The sequence below is a fragment of the Tilletiopsis washingtonensis genome (genome assembly GCF_003144115.1).
Source record: "Tilletiopsis washingtonensis strain MCA 4186 unplaced genomic scaffold FA09scaffold_18, whole genome shotgun sequence".
Lineage (NCBI taxonomy): Eukaryota > Fungi > Basidiomycota > Exobasidiomycetes > Entylomatales > Tilletiopsis > Tilletiopsis washingtonensis.
Genome location: NW_020312015.1, coordinates 101,800 through 116,639, shown reverse-complemented (window position 1 = coordinate 116,639; position 14,840 = coordinate 101,800). Strand labels below are relative to the sequence as shown.

The window sequence follows — 14,840 nt, the reverse complement described above, 5'->3', positions numbered from 1 at the left end:
CATGTTGGCGAGCGTCGAGGAAGAGCGCGCTCACCCTGCGTCATGCCTTTGCGCGGCCTCGCCTGGTCTGAGTCTCAGCGAGACAGCCAACACACGTCAGAGGCATGAGAGCTCAGAACGAGTCCGCAGACCAGCATCCAGGCTAAGAGAAGCACACCAGCGTTGTTCGGCATCGAGAGGACCAGCCGACGACGCCGCGATGGGGTCGCGATGAGGGAAATGATGTCTGCCGAGGCGCGGCGCCCAGACGACGACGAGCTCGAGCTTCTTGGGCGCCCTCTGGGCACCGTCAGGCGTAGCGTGTGGCCCGACCTCTCCTGCTACGCTACTGCAAGCGAAGCTGCACCCCACGAAGGTGTGCAGCCGTGCACCGTGCAACTGCAGCGCATCGCCGTCTCGGCCGCCGGTGCTGCGAGATGTGAGCGTGAAACACAGCACCTGCATGCTGCCATGTGCCTCACAGCCGCAGCTCGATCTGTTTGCTGCACCTTCCCCGCACGCCCGTCCCTGCGTCTGGCGCTGAGTCTGCTGCGCTTCGGCGCTGCTGCGGCGTTCGCCCGAGGTGCTTTGGCGCTACGGGAGCGAAGCGCGTCTTGGCAGCACGCGGCCTCTTTGCTGCAACTCCGCCTGCCCGAGCTCTCCCCGTCCTCGACGCCAGCAGCCCACCTCAGCTGCGCTACGAGCGGCTGGCGTGGTCTGGCATGGAAGCTGCCTACGCGGGTGCATTGGCCGGCGGAAAGGCTCAGCCTCTGTTTGCGGCTGCGTCTCAGAGCCACCTTGTCTGCCGCCTGTGCGCTCTGCCCGCACCGCATCGCTTGAGCCTCTTGCGCTCGAACGCCCACATGCGCAGGGGGCAGCTGTCCGCCTCTCGGGAAGTTTGGCAGGGTGGCACTGTCCAGAGCAAGGCGGAGCAGGTAGAATCTGACACGAGCCCACGCGCACGCGCAGCGAACGGGTGCGGATGCGGTGCAAGACGCCGTGACGTGGGCGTGGAGCCGTTGGGCAGCCGGAGCGCCCTATGGCCGCGCCACAGCATCTACGTCTGCCAAGCAGGCACTCTGCGGGCCCGAGCGCGGCACATCTCGCTGTCTGAGCTGGGCAAGTGGAAGCAGCTGGACCCGTGCCGCCGGCCGCCGAGCGGCTCGTGACGCACTCGCAGCGGCGCGGAGTTGGGCGAAGGAGCTCGGCGAGGAGGCCGGACGCCGGTGCGGGCGCTGCGTTAGCACCAAGGTGCCTCGCCTGCTCGGCTCCCGCGCCGCAGCTCGGGCCTCGTGGGCTGCGATGCGCTTCTTGCGCTCAGCGCAGATAGCCGCCAGCGCAGCGCTGCAGCACCTCGCTGCCCTCGTGGGCCGGCGGGCGGCGCATGGCCGCAGCACGCTGACGCCAGGCAGCTCCGACCTGCCAAGTCGGGCGAGGGCGCTAGGCGTACCGTAGCGCCGGCGCACCGGCCGTGAGGGAGGCGCCGGCGAGTGCGAAGCTCGCCCACGCGCCTGCCACTTACACGCTGCTTCCGAGCGTGCGGCAGCTGCCGACGGCGACGGCGCATCAGGACACAGCAAACAGAGGTGAGACGCTGATGCTGTCCCGAGAAGCACGCCTGCTGGTGGAGCGAAGCCGCTGCGCCTGCGAAGGTGCGTCACGCCCTCCCTGTCCCGCCCGTGCTCTGCGCCTGTTGCGCGATGGCAGCCGGCGCAGATGGTGCCACTCTCCCGCTCGGCGCAGGCTCTGCGATGGCCCGACCGCCCGAGCATCTCCCTGCAGCAGCCGTGGGCCCGCTCCGACACGCTAAGCCCGCACAAACCGGGCAGGTGCTGCGCTGCCCCGTGCCGGCGCCGAAGCCCTTGGCAGCGAGTGCCGAGCGGATGGGCGGGTGACACCTCCTCGACGCATCCTCTGGCAGCAGCACGCTCAACGTGGCCAGTGGCGAGGGTATAAAGCACGGCGTCTCCAGCTGCTCCTCGCCGACGTCCGCATCTCCTCTCTCCTGCATCCTCTCCTCTCCACACCCTCCCCTCCACACCATGGCTCCCATCTTCCGCTCTGCCGCCCTCGTGGCCGCCGCCTCGACGCTCGGCGCCCTCGCCGCCCCCGTCGCCGCACCCTCCATGCTCGCTCGCCAGGCCGGCGCGCCGGCGTGGGCCGACCAGGCCACCGCCACCGTGCACCCGGGCGTCAACACCGAGACGGCCGGCGTGAGTCATTCGGCGTCGCAGCTCTCTCTGTTGCCTCTCGCTGACATGCTCTGCAGAGCTGCACGTCCAACTTCATCTTCTACCAGGGCTCGGACGTGTACATCGGCCAGGCGGCGCACTGCTCCGGCACGGGCGAGAGCACGGGCACCAACGGCTGCACCAGCGGCACGCTGCCCGAGGGCACGCCCGTCACCATCACGGGCGCCGAGTTCCCCGGCAGCATGGTGTACAACTCGTGGGCGCGCATGCAGGCGCGCGGCGAGACCGACGAGAACGCCTGTGCCTTCAACGACTTTGCCCTCGTGCGCATCGACCCGCGCGACGTGGCCAAGGTCAACCCCACGGTGCCGTACTTCGGCGGCCCGTCGGGCGAGCGGCAGGGCGAGTTGGCCAACCTGGAGCAGGTCGTGTCGTACGGCAACTCGATCCTCCGCGGCGGCATCACCTTCCTCTCGCCCAAGTTCGGCACGCAGATCTCCTCCGACGGCGACGGCTGGTCGCACGGCGTCTACACCGTCACGCCCGGCATCCCCGGCGACTCGGGCAGCGGCTTCATGGACGGCCAGGGCGCCGCGTTCGGCACGCTCTCGACGCTGCAGTTCGCCCCCGTCGCCGGCTCCAACGGCGTCGGCGACCTGCAGCGCGAGCTGGCCTACGCCCGCACCTTCGACGACTTCGCCGGCGTCACCCTCGCCGCCGGCACCGAGGCGTTCCGCGGCGCCCTCAACCTCGCCGGCACCTCGGACCTGCTGCGCGCGCCCTCGCCGGCCGTCGCCGCCAGCCAGAAGTCGGTCAGCCTACGCGAGCTCTAAGCGCCCCGCCAGCCGGTCTCTATCTCGACTTCTTGCACCCAAGCCCGCGCTGCGCAGCCCGCAGCCGCCGAGGCCCTCTTCTCATGCGCTGCTGCGCTCTGTCACTTGTACCTCACCCTTACTTACTGTCTCGGCCCGCTATTCACCCTGCATTGGACGCCTGCAATCATCATGCGCTCCTCATTCATGTCTGTGACGACGAAAAGCTGCTTGCGAGAGGCTCAGTCAATGATGGTACAGGATCGCATCGGCGAGAATGTCGGCGCAGCGATGCGCGAGGAGAGGTATAGGGAGGTGGTGCAGATCCGGGTCGGGCGTCGCTCAGTCCTCGGTGCTCATGCCCTGCAGCATGCGCAGCAGTGCCTGGCGCTCCTCGTGCGGGATGCGCAGCACGTCGCCGCTCGTCAGGCTGGCCACGTCGCGCGTCTCGCCCGAGCCGAAGCGGATCGAGACGCGATGCCGCGGCTGCGCTTGCGCCGACTGCGACGAGAGAGGCGGCCGGCTGGCGGAGCTGTTGCCGGAGGAGCTTGGCGGCCGCGATGCTGCCGCACCATTGTGGCGAGCACCGCCGCCAGATCGTAGACTGCTGTTGCTGCTCGATGCCATGCGCGAACGCTGCTTGGCCGCTTCCTCGGCGAGGATCTGCCGTGTGAGCGCCTCCTCGTCGGGCAGCTCGCCGCTCACCTCGGCAGCGTCCTCGCCGAGGGCCGCAAGACTTGATGTGTCGCTGCTGCGCATCGGCGACGACGAGGTAGACGCTGCTGTGCGCACTTCTGTCCAGCGCAGCGGCGATGGTGCGCCCGCTCCGCCCGCTTCGCCGCTTCTCCGACGGCGCAGGCCAGCATCGATGCCCTTGGCGAGCTCGACGATGCTCTCGTCCTCCGCTGCGGCAGGTGCGATGGCCGAGCGCGGCGGCAGCGGCCGCACGGCGCCGTCTGGCCCAATGACGCCGGTGATGGGACTGCCGTTGATGCTCTGCCACATGACCGTCTCGCCGGCACGTGCCAGGCGGCCCTTCTGCCCAGCGGGCGTAGGCGGCAGGCGTGGCACGCTGCTGCTGCGCCCCAGATCCTGAGCGCCCAGCCGCGGCGCGAACACGGCGCTCGACGGCGGCCGGACTTGCGTGCTCGCGCTGCTGCTCGAAGGTGCAGGCGAGGAAGGCGGCGGCCGCCGTGCCTGAGAGGGTCGAAGCGTGTCAGCAGAGCGAAGCCGCCCAAGCAGCACAGTTCAGCGACTCACGGCAGCCTGCTTTGCTCGTGCAGCGGCCAGACGTGCCTTGTTGCTCATGCTAGTGCTCGGCCGTGCCGGCGCGGCATTGGCCTCCGCTGGCTTCGCGCTTGAGCTGGAGCCAGAGCCCGAGGCAGAAGCTGCTTGTCGCGCTGCGTGGTCAGACGGCCGTCAGCCCTCAGAGCCTCACACTGCGATCACGTTGCGTCCTCACCGTTCTTGGCTGTGCCGCGCTCCGCCGCCTCGTCGCCGCTGCGCTTGATGCCAGCGACGCTGCTCCATTCGGTGTGTGGCGCGTCACGCATGGCCGTCGTGGCCAGCCGCGCAACGACGGAACTGACCTGTGCGCCGTGCTCGGTGATGAACTCCTCGAGGCGCATGCTGCGTGCCGACCGTGCCATGCGCGAGATGTAGCTGCCCATCAGGCGTCGCGCGGTCTCTACACTCAGCACCAGTGCTTGTCGCGACATCTCCAGCCGCCGCTCAGCTGCACGCACGCCGCTGTCAGCATGCCACTCAGCAGCCAAGGTGCATCGCCGTGTGCTCACCTTCCAGATCGTAGTTCTCGAGGTAGCTGGCGATCTGCTCCTCCGGCATGCTCGGCGCCGTGGGCTGTGCATGCGTGTGCTCCGGCTGCGCTGCGGCTGCGTCCTTCTTCCGCCGCGTCTTGGTGGGTGCCTTGCTGCTCTTCGACTTCGTGCTCTTGGCACTCGGCGCCGATGCGGATGACGACGAGGAAGCAGCCGCTGCGGATGGAGCTGCAGCAGGCTCATCGGCGCGCTCCTGGCGCGTGACGCTCAGCGCGGCAAGAGCGCGGCGAGGCACGCGCACCGACGTGGTCCCGGTCAGCGCCAGCTCGTCGTCCGACTCGTCGTCATCTGATGCGATGAGCACGGCATCGATACCAGACGCAGCGTGACGCGACGACGAGGCTGAGGCTGCGGCACCCTTGGCGCCCTTGCCTGAGCGCGACGCAGCAGCCGGACGCGCGGCGGCACGGGCGCGAGGCGGCATGGCGGGTGCGTCGCTGCAGCACCGGTCAGGAGCAGACGTGGAGAGTGGCGGATGACGGAGGGATGATGCGCGCGGCGAGGAGTGGTGCAGTGAGGCAGGCTTGGTGGGCTGGTTGAGAGCGTGGAGGTGGGAGGTGTTGGCAGCAGCTGGGCCTCGGCCAGGAGACACGCGCCGCGCGTTGGTGTGTTTCTCGCCCCGCGGCGGCGGAGGGCGCGCGCGTGCCGCGGCACGTGCCATCGCGGGCCGCTGCCTGCTGCTGGCCGCGCGCGGGTGGGAGCAGCGCGCTTTCAGTCGGCTTGGCGGTGGTTGTATTCGCGCAAGCCGGCTGTATTGCGCAGTTCAGGCCCGGCCTGGAAGCCCTTTCCTTTCTCTAGCGCCGTCTCCAGACTGCTCCTCTCCCTCCTCACACACCTCCGCCCTCGCCCTCTCGCCGCCGCTGCCCCCGCACCCGGCGCTCCTGCTGCTGCATCTCGCCTGCTGCGCCTGGCCGCCTAGAACCCAGCCCGCTGCTGCCCCATCGCTGCCCATCCCACCCCGCCGCCGAGCCGGCACGTGCACGCGCCGCTCTCACGCCCGCTCCCTCTGAGCCTGCCTCTCTCGCACCGCCCGATCCGCGCACTCGCCATGGCACAGCCCGCGCGCCGTCTGGCAGAGGAGGCTGCTGCATCCGGCGCACTGGCCGGCGCCGGCGTCGGGGCCGGCGGCGAGCCCATCGCCGATGACGACCCGCTCGCACACGACGAGCGGCAAGCTGGCGAGGAGGAAGAGGAGGAGGAAGAGGAGGACGACGAGACGGGCGTGCCTCAGCAGGAGGAGGAGATGTACGGTGCGTACTGGCTGCAGGAGGGCCTGCCTGGGAGCTTTGCAGCTGGTGGTAGCTAGCTGCTGAGAGCAGGGCCGCGCTGCAGGGCTGCGCATTCCGTCTCTGACCCCCTGCGCACAGAGTCCGAGTCGCAAACAGACAGCGGCACCGACTCGCTGACGTGGATCTCGTGGTTCTGCTCGCTGCCCGGCCACGAGTACTTTGCCGAGGTGGCTGAAGAATTTGTGGAGGATGACTTCAACCTGACGGGCCTGAATGCGCTCGTGCCGTTCTACAAGGAGGCGCTGGAGATGATCCTCGACGTCGAGCCGCGTGAGTCGCCCTGTCGCTGCGGCGCGGAGCTATGAATGGCTGCGGCATGCAGACCGCGGGGCGCCGTCTGGACAGCATCGCGGATGTGCTGACGCTGCGCTCTCGTCCAGAAGAGGACTCGCAAAAGATCCCAGACGTCTCGATCGTCGAGTCGAGCGCGGAGCTGCTGTATGGCCTCATTCACCAGCGCTACATCCTCACGCGGCAGGGCCTGCAACAGATGGTGCGTGCGCTGCTGTTCGAGTGGATGGGCCGAGCTGACCTCCGCACTGCTGTTTGCGCCTCTTCCAGGTGGAGAAGTACGAGTCAGGGCACTTTGGCTACTGCCCGCGCGTCTTCTGCCACTCGCACCCGGTGCTGCCGTGCGGGCGGAGTGACCTGCCGGGCCTGGACACTGTCAAGGTGAGTGCGGCGCACAGTAGCTGGCTTGACACCGCTTCGCTGCGGCTTCGCTGATCCAGCCCTCGTTGCAGCTCTTCTGCGCCAACTGCATCGACAACTACTCGCCGCCGAGCAGCCGCTTCCACGGCGTGGACGGTACGTGAAAGGTGGCACGCTGGTTGGAGTGCGCGCTCACATGGCCTTCTGCGCTCCCACAGGCGCGTTCTTCGGCACCACGTTCCCGCACCTGCTCTTCCAGTCCTATCGCGATCTCGCGCCCTCGCCGATCGCACCGGCTGGCTCCAACTCTGCCTCGCTGAACCCGCAGTCGCGCGTATCTGACTCGGTCTCCTCCACGCTCGCCAACGGTGCCGAGGCAGGCGGGAGTGCCTCTGCCTCCGCCGACGCCTCCTCCTCCACCGCCTCGCCAGCCACACGGCCAGGCACGCTGCTGCCGTCGCAGCTGGGCACCAAGGTGCCGGCCTCGCGGCTGTACACGCCGCGCATCTACGGCTTCCGCGTCAGCGAGATGGCCAAGAGCGGGCCACGCATGCGCTGGATGCGTATGCGGCCCGAGAGCTTCGCCGAGCTCGACCACGGCCACGCACATCCGGCCTCCGCGCCAGCGACAGCAGGCGCCTCGAACGCAGCGACACCCGGCTCCACCAATGGCGCATCGCCGGCGCTGGAACGTGCCGCCGCGTCGCCGACGGCGAGGGCAACGCTGCACGGCCGGCCGATCGCAGGGCGCGGCGCAGGAGTGGGTGCGGCGCTCTGACGAGATGGGCCTCCCTTGAGAGCTGCTTTCCCGGATCTCCCCTCGTTCCCGCAGCTAATCTCTCGCTCGACGTCCCGCGCTTCCGGTCTACGTCACTTTACCCCAAACCCAGCCCTTCGCCGTGGCATGCGTACGTATGTGTGCGCCGGCGTGGTCCTCTCTATTTCTCTGCCTCGACCCACATCTCCTGCGACACGCTCTGTATCCCACACACCCACGCACTCGCACACAGTTCCGTCGTCGCTTGGAGGCTGACAGTGCGATGCAAACGCGGAGGCAGACTGTCCCGAGGTCTGGACAGGTGCACAAGCCAGCAGGAAGCGCAGCACCACCGATGACTGGCAGACGACGCAGAGTGCCGGCACCGGCCCTGCTCTTGCCGCAGGAAAGGGGCTCGAGCGCGGCCTCGTCGACCTGGCCAGCGGTGCACTGCGAGCAGGCAGTGTCAGCGCACACCCTCTCACCGGCTCGGCCGAGCACTGCACCGGCTGTCCAGCTCATTCGTCTTACTGTCGCTCAGCCCCGTTTTGGCGCTTGGCGGCAGGCCTCCGTGCGTGTGCGAGAGGCCAACAAGCACTTTATTGGCCCCTCGGCTGCGAAGGCACCGCACCGCCTGCTCTGGTGCGCACACGGCGTGCGTGCCTGCGCTGCTGCTCCCGCGTGGCGCCCGTCGCCGCGCGCCGCGGCGGCGCTCGTGACGAGCCGCGGCGCAGCACTTTTCTCATCTCACTCCGCGACCGCCCCCTCTCACCTGGGACGTCTCCCTTTCCTCGCTGCGTCCCAGGCCCGCTTGTGCCTGTAGCGCTAGATCGCGCAGCCTGACAGACAAGCGCATCGTGCGTGCGGATGCGCGCGCACAGTCTCGCCGGCCCCGCTGACCGCCCGATGCCCGCGCAGCAGCTCGCCGCAAGCCTGGCGCTTCCGGAGGCCTCGCTCTCGCCTCCGCCGGCATCGCGCACCGCGCCGCGACGCCCAACCTCTTCAGTCGGCGCGCGCATTCCTGCCTCCCGACGACGAGCTGCCAGGACATCCAGGCATCCACCAGCAGCCCGTCGCACGCCCGCTCCGACCAGCTGCGGCTTCCAGACCCCTGAGCGGCCGTGCACAGCTCGCCGGCGCCCGGACCGCGCCAGACACCGCCGCCTTCTCTCACTTGCCGCGATGCGCACCGTCAGCCTTGCCCGCGCTCCCGTGCGTCGTCGTCTGCTCTCAATGACATAGCATCAGCTGACCACTCTCCACCCGCAGGCGCAGGGCAACGCCGATGCCGACTCCAGCTACTCCGGACGCGGCGCCAGCCGGGTCAAGGTCTCGCCGTCGGACGCGCCCGCCGTCGCCTCCAGCTCCCGGGCCGCAGCCGCCGCACCTCAGCGCACCCCAAGTCCGGCCAACACCGGCTATGGCGCCGATGGCACGCCGACGTACTCTCGCGGCGGTGCCTTTCCCTTTGGGGCCATGCGCCGCAGCTGCAACTGGTGCCACTCGCGCAAGACTCGCGTGAGCCGCCGAACTCCTCATTACGCTTCTGCTTCGTCTTGGCTCACACCACTCATCTCATTCAGTGCCTGCGCTCGCGCGACGACCCACACATCCCGTGCGATGGCTGTGTGAGGCGCGGCGCGCCCGACGACTGCGTCACCGACAGCGTCGGCGGCGGCGAGAGCATCGTCGCCGGCAGCGGCAAGATCGTGCACAAGAAGACGCGCAAGGTCCCTTCGCCTGCTGCAGCGGCGCCGGAGCCCGAGCTCACGACGAGGAAGCGCAGCCGTCCTTCGCGCGAGGCTGCGTCGACGTCGGCGGCGGCTCAAGAGAGCGCTACGGCGGCTGCGGCGGCTGCGCCCGTCTCGGTGGCGCGTGGACGCGGACGCGGTCGCGGCGGACGCGGAGGACGCGGCGGGCGTGGCCGTGGGCGCGGCGGGCGCCGCACGCAGCAGGGCCGCTCAGCCACCTCGACGACGCCCGACGCGGACGAGTCCGGCTCCGAAGCCGACTCTGACGCCGACTCTGCACCGGCGCCGCAGCGTCCTCGCATCAGCTCCATCAGCGGCCGTCTGCGTCGCGGACCGGCACTCTCACCGCAGCTCATGGTGGCGCAGCCTGAGAAAGTCCGCAAGCCTCGCGCCTCAGCGCCGGAGGCTCGCGAGGCCCAGCCGCGCGCCGAGCCGGCGTATGCGCAGCAGCTCGAGGACGCCGCCGAGCCGACGATGAACCGCATCTCTCGCATCCGCATCGCGCCGCGCGGCAGACAGACGGAGGGCTCTGTCTCGGCGACATCGTCGAGCGTCGACAATCCCTTCGTCCCTGTGCAAGCGCCGCTCGCAGCGCCCGTCGTCGACGAGGCATCGGACGTGGCCGGCGGACGCTTCCGCCGCACGAGAATCAACCTCAGCAATGGCTCGAGTACGCGCGGCGGCGGCGAGCCGTCAAACATGTCGCCGCCCACGGTGGCTGCCTCCGCCTCCGCCAGACCGGCTACGGAGCAGGCCACTTTGGCAGCACAGCGCCGCCGTGTGAGCGATGTGCGAGCCTCGAGTGGCGCGCGCAATGGCGGCGCCGTGGTGGCGGCACGCAGCGCGCCTGCGAATGCCGGTGATGTGCTCTCTGTCGAGGGCCTCTCGGTCTCCACGCTGCTGCAGCTTAGCCACCAGATCGCAAACGAGCTGGCTGTGCGTGCAGGTGGCGCACGCGTCGCTGCACCGCTGCCGATCGCCAGCTCTGCTTCGCCGGCTTCAGTGCGAGCCCGTTCGCCTGCAGCGTCTGCATCCGTGCCGGCAGTGCTGCCGGCCGCTCTGCCGTGGCCTGCTCATTCGGTCGGCGAAGGCATCACGCGGCCCGAAGATTTGCTGCCCTACCACCTCGCCATGTCGCTCGTCGAGCTGTGGGAGACGGTGTTCTATCCGCTGCTGCCGCTTTCGCGCCTGACCCGGCGGCGCATCAGCGAGGCGCTCGGCCGCGCACACGGCCGCCCCGATGCAGCGCCAGCCATGACGGCGGGCCCGCCGCTCGAGCTCGTGGCCTGCCTCTTGCTGGCGCTGCACGCCTCACAGCTCTCGTCGGCGCTGCCGGCGCAGCGCAAGCTGGCTATTGGCCGCGTGCACACGGCGACGTTCGAGTCGGCCAACGACGAGGACAGCCAGGAGATCGATGCTGAGGAGGCAAAGCACTGGCTTGACCCTGTGTGGGTCTGGCTGCGCGCGAGCGCATCGCTCGAGGCCTGGAAGCGGCCGCCCAAGACGACGGTCAACGATGTGCTGGCCAGCCTTCTCAAGGTGAGCAACAGATCTGACGTGCAATGCTCTTCTTGCATGTGCTGACACTGCTCCTCAGGCTCACTTCTACTCGCTCATGGGCGACATGCGCGCTGTGCTGACGCATGCGAGTGCCGCCGTGCGAGCTGGCGCCATGCTTGGATACGGCGACGGCTACGAGACCGACCATGCTGCAGGCTGGACGGAGGGGGAAAAGAAGGTGCTCTGGTGCGAGGCGCTGCGCTTCGAACGGTAAGCTTTATGCACTGGCTGGGCGAAACGTGTGCTCTCTGCTGACTCGTGCGCCCTCGCGACAGCATGAACCCCTTCGCGCTGCAGACCGAAGCTGTCTCGAGCATTACGCCCGCAGAGGATGAGGAGGACTATCAGGACGAGATCGACATTACAGCCAAGTTCATCGAGGTAGCAGACACGTCGATGTTGATCGCCAAAAGCCTTCAAGCCTCTCGCAGATCGGGCAACCGAATGTGGCTCGCTCAGCTTGGCAGTAACGGCTTCAACTCGGACATTGGCTTCAGAGGGTTCGACGTCCTCGTGTCCCACATCAACGAGAACGAGCCTCTTGTGCCATGGCTGCAGAGCGACTACTACCGCTCGACGAGTTACGACACCGAGCGGGTCGCGCCGTACCCTCACGTGGACGGTTTCGTTCCGACGACAGAGCTGGCGGCGATCGCTCGTAAGTGCTGAGGCTGCTCCGGTCTCGGCGCAGTGGCTGACAGTCGCATGTGCTTCCAGACACTAGCATTCTGCGCTGGCTTGTCCTCCGGCCCGTGCTGTGTGCCCTCTACGATGAGCTGGTGGAGGCGGAGGAAGCGAGCCATGAGGGCGATCCAGAGAAGAAGTTCGACGACATCAAGACGCATCGTCACGTCTTCGCGCTCAAGGCCATCTGGGAGCGGCTCTCGCCGATCACCCACAACGTGCCCATCGATGCCTCGCTTGCGGGCTGTCTGCTTCGTATCGTTGAGCGAAGCCCGGAGGTCGCCGTCATGGTGCGCAGCTACGCGCAGGCACTCGTCAGCGAGGCATGGAGTCTCGTGCTCTTCGCCGTCGTCTTCGACGACAGAGACACCAACCGAGCTGGTGTTTCGTGGCAGGAGCAGCATTACACGGCGCACGGCTTCGACTATCTGGAGCTGGCCGAGCGCTTCGACGATGTCGTCGCCCTCCTCGGCGGTGCCGCTGGCTCGCCCGACGTCGGACATGCCGTCGCGCACTTGAATGGCGCGGCGCGTGCGCTGCGCGCTCTTGCGCGTGTGCGCCCCGTGCCCGACGGTCTCGACAGCGACCGCGATCAGTGGGGTCACTACGCAGAGAAGCCTGAGGCAGCGGTGTTCGAACAGCTGCTGGGCCGCGTGCGTCTCGCCAAGCCAATACTCGAGGACTTCAAGCCGCTGGAGCACCTGCTCGCCGGCAACATCCTTCTCGAGGTGCCGGAGTTCGAGGTGCCTGACGCGGACGAGCAGCTCTGAGAGACGAGCCGAATGCGGACGTCTCCGCTGCCGCACCGCGAGCGCTGCGTGGCGCGCTCTTTACCCGACATCTGCACGACCACGCCGTGACAGCGTTTCTCACGTCTCGTCCCGTACTTCTCGACCCGTGCTGTGCGCTACACCCAAAACTTATCGACGGGCTCTATTTCCTCACGCCAGCGGCGGGCGGCCTGTCGGCGTGATGCGCTTGCCCGTGTTGCCGTCCAGCCCCGCGCCCAGCGCCGGGGCTAGCGCCAGCGCCGGCAGATGGGCAGTGGGTACGGTCTGTGCGTTGTCTTCGGCAGCTGGGAAGGACGGCGAGGCACCGCGCATGCTCTCGATCGTCGCCTTGACACTGCTGATCGAGTGTGCTGGCCTGGCGCTGGGGTCGAGCTCCTCCGGCTCCGGATCATATGCCTGTACTGTGACGCCTGGCACTGCGATGGTGCCGTCGTCGGCCAGCGGCGCACGCTGAGGTGCGAGCGGATGGCGCGGCGGCGCTACGGTGCGAGTCGGCGGAATGACGAGGCTGGGCGCCTGCAGGCCAGACGAGCCACGGCTTGCGCCTGGCGCCGATGCAGCAGGCTGCGTTGCGACATTGGCGCCCGAGTCGCGCAGTGCGCCGAGAGCGCGGATGAGGTCGTCGGCCAGCGTCGCCGTGTTTGGCGGGTCCTCGCGGATCGGCTCCCAGCCAACGGGCGGCGAGCCCGGCGGTGAGATGAGGAAGTTGCGGTCTGTCACGGGCACGCCGAGCAGACGCGATGCCTCCTCGTAGTGCAGTGGCGACTGCGGGCCGAAGTAGGCACGGATGGCGGGCCTGCAAGAGAGTCAGCTGAGGCGAGACATCGAGTCTCGCACCGTACTCACGAGCGATCGCCTTGCTGGCGCTTGATCGGTCCAGCCTCGTCATCCTCGAAGACAAGGCGCAGACCGTCAATTTGCACCTTTGCCTTTGCCGCATCGCTAGCCTGCTCAAAAACGACGATGGCACGGCCGAAGGCCGGCAGCGGATGCCAGCTCGCGAGCGGGCCGTGGGCGTGGAGCAAGTCGAGCAGGCCAGAGACGAGCTCCATCTCCTCGAAGAAGAGCGGCGGCAGAGCAGTCAAGTGCAATGTGTTCGTTGCGCCGCTTGCCTCCGCCTCGCCGACGTCGAGACCGCCGGACTGCAGGCGTCGCGGGTCCGACGAGTGGAATGAAGCAGTCGGCGAAGCAGGAGGATGCCGCGATGGACCAGCCTGCGCGCTCGCGTCGTCGTCGTCTTGCACATCGTGGGCGGATGACGCAGCGAGCAGAGCCTCCAGGTGGTTCAGAGTGCGCTGTGCACGGAGGTTAATGGGTCTCAGCAGTGCTCTGGTGACAAGCGAGCTCACCAGCAGCTGGCAGCAAGAGAACAAGACGCTTCACTGAATCACATTCCTCCGCTGCCCAGAGTCCCAGATGCTGCTGCGTCCCGCCTCTTCCCGACTAGTACGGCCGGTACCTGCTATCCGGACCCTGGAACTCTTGCCTCACCCTGCCGCCGGCGCTCAGCTCGCCATCTGCCGCTGCTGCCTCGTCGTCATCCTCGGCATCGTCGAATGCGCCTTCGCCCTCCTCTGCGCCCTCTGGTGCGCCCGTGCCGAACGCGCCGAGCCCGGCGAAAGGATGCCCCGAGGCAGCATCGGCGCCTCCGAAAGAGGGGTGCAGCGAGGCAGCCTTGGAGAGCGCAGCGAACAGCGGCTCCACTGCAGCGGCGAGGGCTATCAGTACGCATCAGCAGCGATCATGGCGCGCGCACTCACGCTCCGACTGGCTGTTCGGCAGCAGCCAGAGCTCGCGCATGGCGTCCTCGTCGTCCTCGTCCGCCTCCTCGTCGCCCGCAGCATCGTCGGTCTGACAGTACACGCAACCGGGGCCGGCCGGGTGCGCCATCTCTGCATCTGCGGCGGAGCCCGACGCCTCAGGCGTCATGCCTTCCGGGAAGGAGCGCGAGACGGCGTGCAGCGAGAGCGTGGGGTAGTCGAGCGCCCAGCCGTCGCCCGTGTCGGGAATGAAGGAGAGGGCGCTGGGTGGAGGTGAGCACAGCAGCGCTCGGCACAGGCGCTGCACACACTCACGCATCAGTGACCCACAGCGAGCCCTTCGCCTGGCTCTCGGCGCTGCCGCTGCCATTGCTGGCGCTGCCACTGCTGCCGGCGAGCGGCGGCGAGATGCGGCACAGCACGCCGTCGAGACGGAGGCGCAGCACGGGCGGCAGTGCGGCAAACGACGCCGGCGTCGACTGCTCGCCCTCGGCGGCCTCCTCGAGCGTGCGGAACGTCGGCGCGGCGGTGATGGGCGTGAATGGCATGAGAGGCAGGCGTGGGGGTATGAGAGCGTCTGGCGAGGCTGTGGCTGCTGAGGCTGTCGCTCTTCTGTTGCTCCCAGCCAGCGCAGGGGCCTCCACAGCCTTGGCAGGCCAGAATTCAGAATCACAAGTTGGGAAGAGAGCGCGGGGTGGCGGAGTCGCACGCGGCTGGGCTTCGGCCGAGGAGAGCCGTCGCGCGCCTCCGCCTGGCAGCGCGCCACGTGGCCGCAG

The 14,840-nt window shown here is 68.5% G+C and overlaps 5 protein-coding genes across 5 annotated transcripts; 3 read left to right on the top strand and 2 right to left on the bottom strand.

Annotated features, from left to right (window-relative positions):
• Positions 1–2,105: 2,105 nt before the first annotated feature.
• On the top strand, positions 2,106–3,004 carry FA09DRAFT_300478 (hypothetical protein; the record flags this gene model as incomplete). Its single annotated transcript, XM_025740336.1, has 2 exons — positions 2,106–2,192; positions 2,249–3,004. 2 exons carry the CDS (start codon positions 2,106–2,108, stop codon positions 3,002–3,004), a joined length of 843 nt encoding a protein of 280 aa, XP_025596458.1.
• A 115-nt stretch (positions 3,005–3,119) lies between these two features.
• On the bottom strand, positions 3,120–5,385 carry FA09DRAFT_362134 (hypothetical protein). The gene is made up of 4 exons (XM_025745440.1): positions 4,780–5,385; positions 4,446–4,718; positions 4,244–4,383; positions 3,120–4,180 (listed from the first exon to the last, which is right to left on the bottom strand). The coding sequence occupies exons 1-4, from the start codon at positions 5,243–5,245 to the stop codon at positions 3,326–3,328; spliced, it is 1,734 nt and encodes a 577-aa protein (XP_025596457.1). The 5' UTR covers positions 5,246–5,385; the 3' UTR covers positions 3,120–3,325.
• Positions 5,386–5,637: 252 nt separating this feature from the next.
• FA09DRAFT_331428 (hypothetical protein) lies at positions 5,638–7,791 on the top strand. Its single transcript, XM_025743021.1, has 6 exons — positions 5,638–6,071; positions 6,189–6,380; positions 6,491–6,603; positions 6,672–6,782; positions 6,854–6,917; positions 6,980–7,791. The coding sequence occupies exons 1-6, from the start codon at positions 5,870–5,872 to the stop codon at positions 7,537–7,539; spliced, it is 1,242 nt and encodes a 413-aa protein (XP_025596456.1). The 5' UTR covers positions 5,638–5,869; the 3' UTR covers positions 7,540–7,791.
• Positions 7,792–8,276: 485 nt separating this feature from the next.
• On the top strand, positions 8,277–12,283 carry FA09DRAFT_362132 (hypothetical protein; the record flags this gene model as incomplete). Its single annotated transcript, XM_025745439.1, has 7 exons — positions 8,277–8,375; positions 8,437–8,730; positions 8,788–9,036; positions 9,102–10,808; positions 10,867–11,039; positions 11,105–11,487; positions 11,547–12,283. The coding sequence occupies exons 2-7, from the start codon at positions 8,701–8,703 to the stop codon at positions 12,281–12,283; spliced, it is 3,279 nt and encodes a 1,092-aa protein (XP_025596455.1). The 5' UTR covers positions 8,277–8,375; positions 8,437–8,700.
• A 171-nt stretch (positions 12,284–12,454) lies between these two features.
• Positions 12,455–14,612, bottom strand: FA09DRAFT_340372 (Calcipressin-domain-containing protein; the record flags this gene model as incomplete). The annotated part of the gene is made up of 5 exons (XM_025744315.1): positions 12,455–13,100; positions 13,151–13,599; positions 13,796–14,007; positions 14,065–14,327; positions 14,380–14,612. 5 exons carry the CDS (start codon positions 14,610–14,612, stop codon positions 12,455–12,457), a joined length of 1,803 nt encoding a protein of 600 aa, XP_025596454.1.
• Positions 14,613–14,840: the final 228 nt, after the last annotated feature.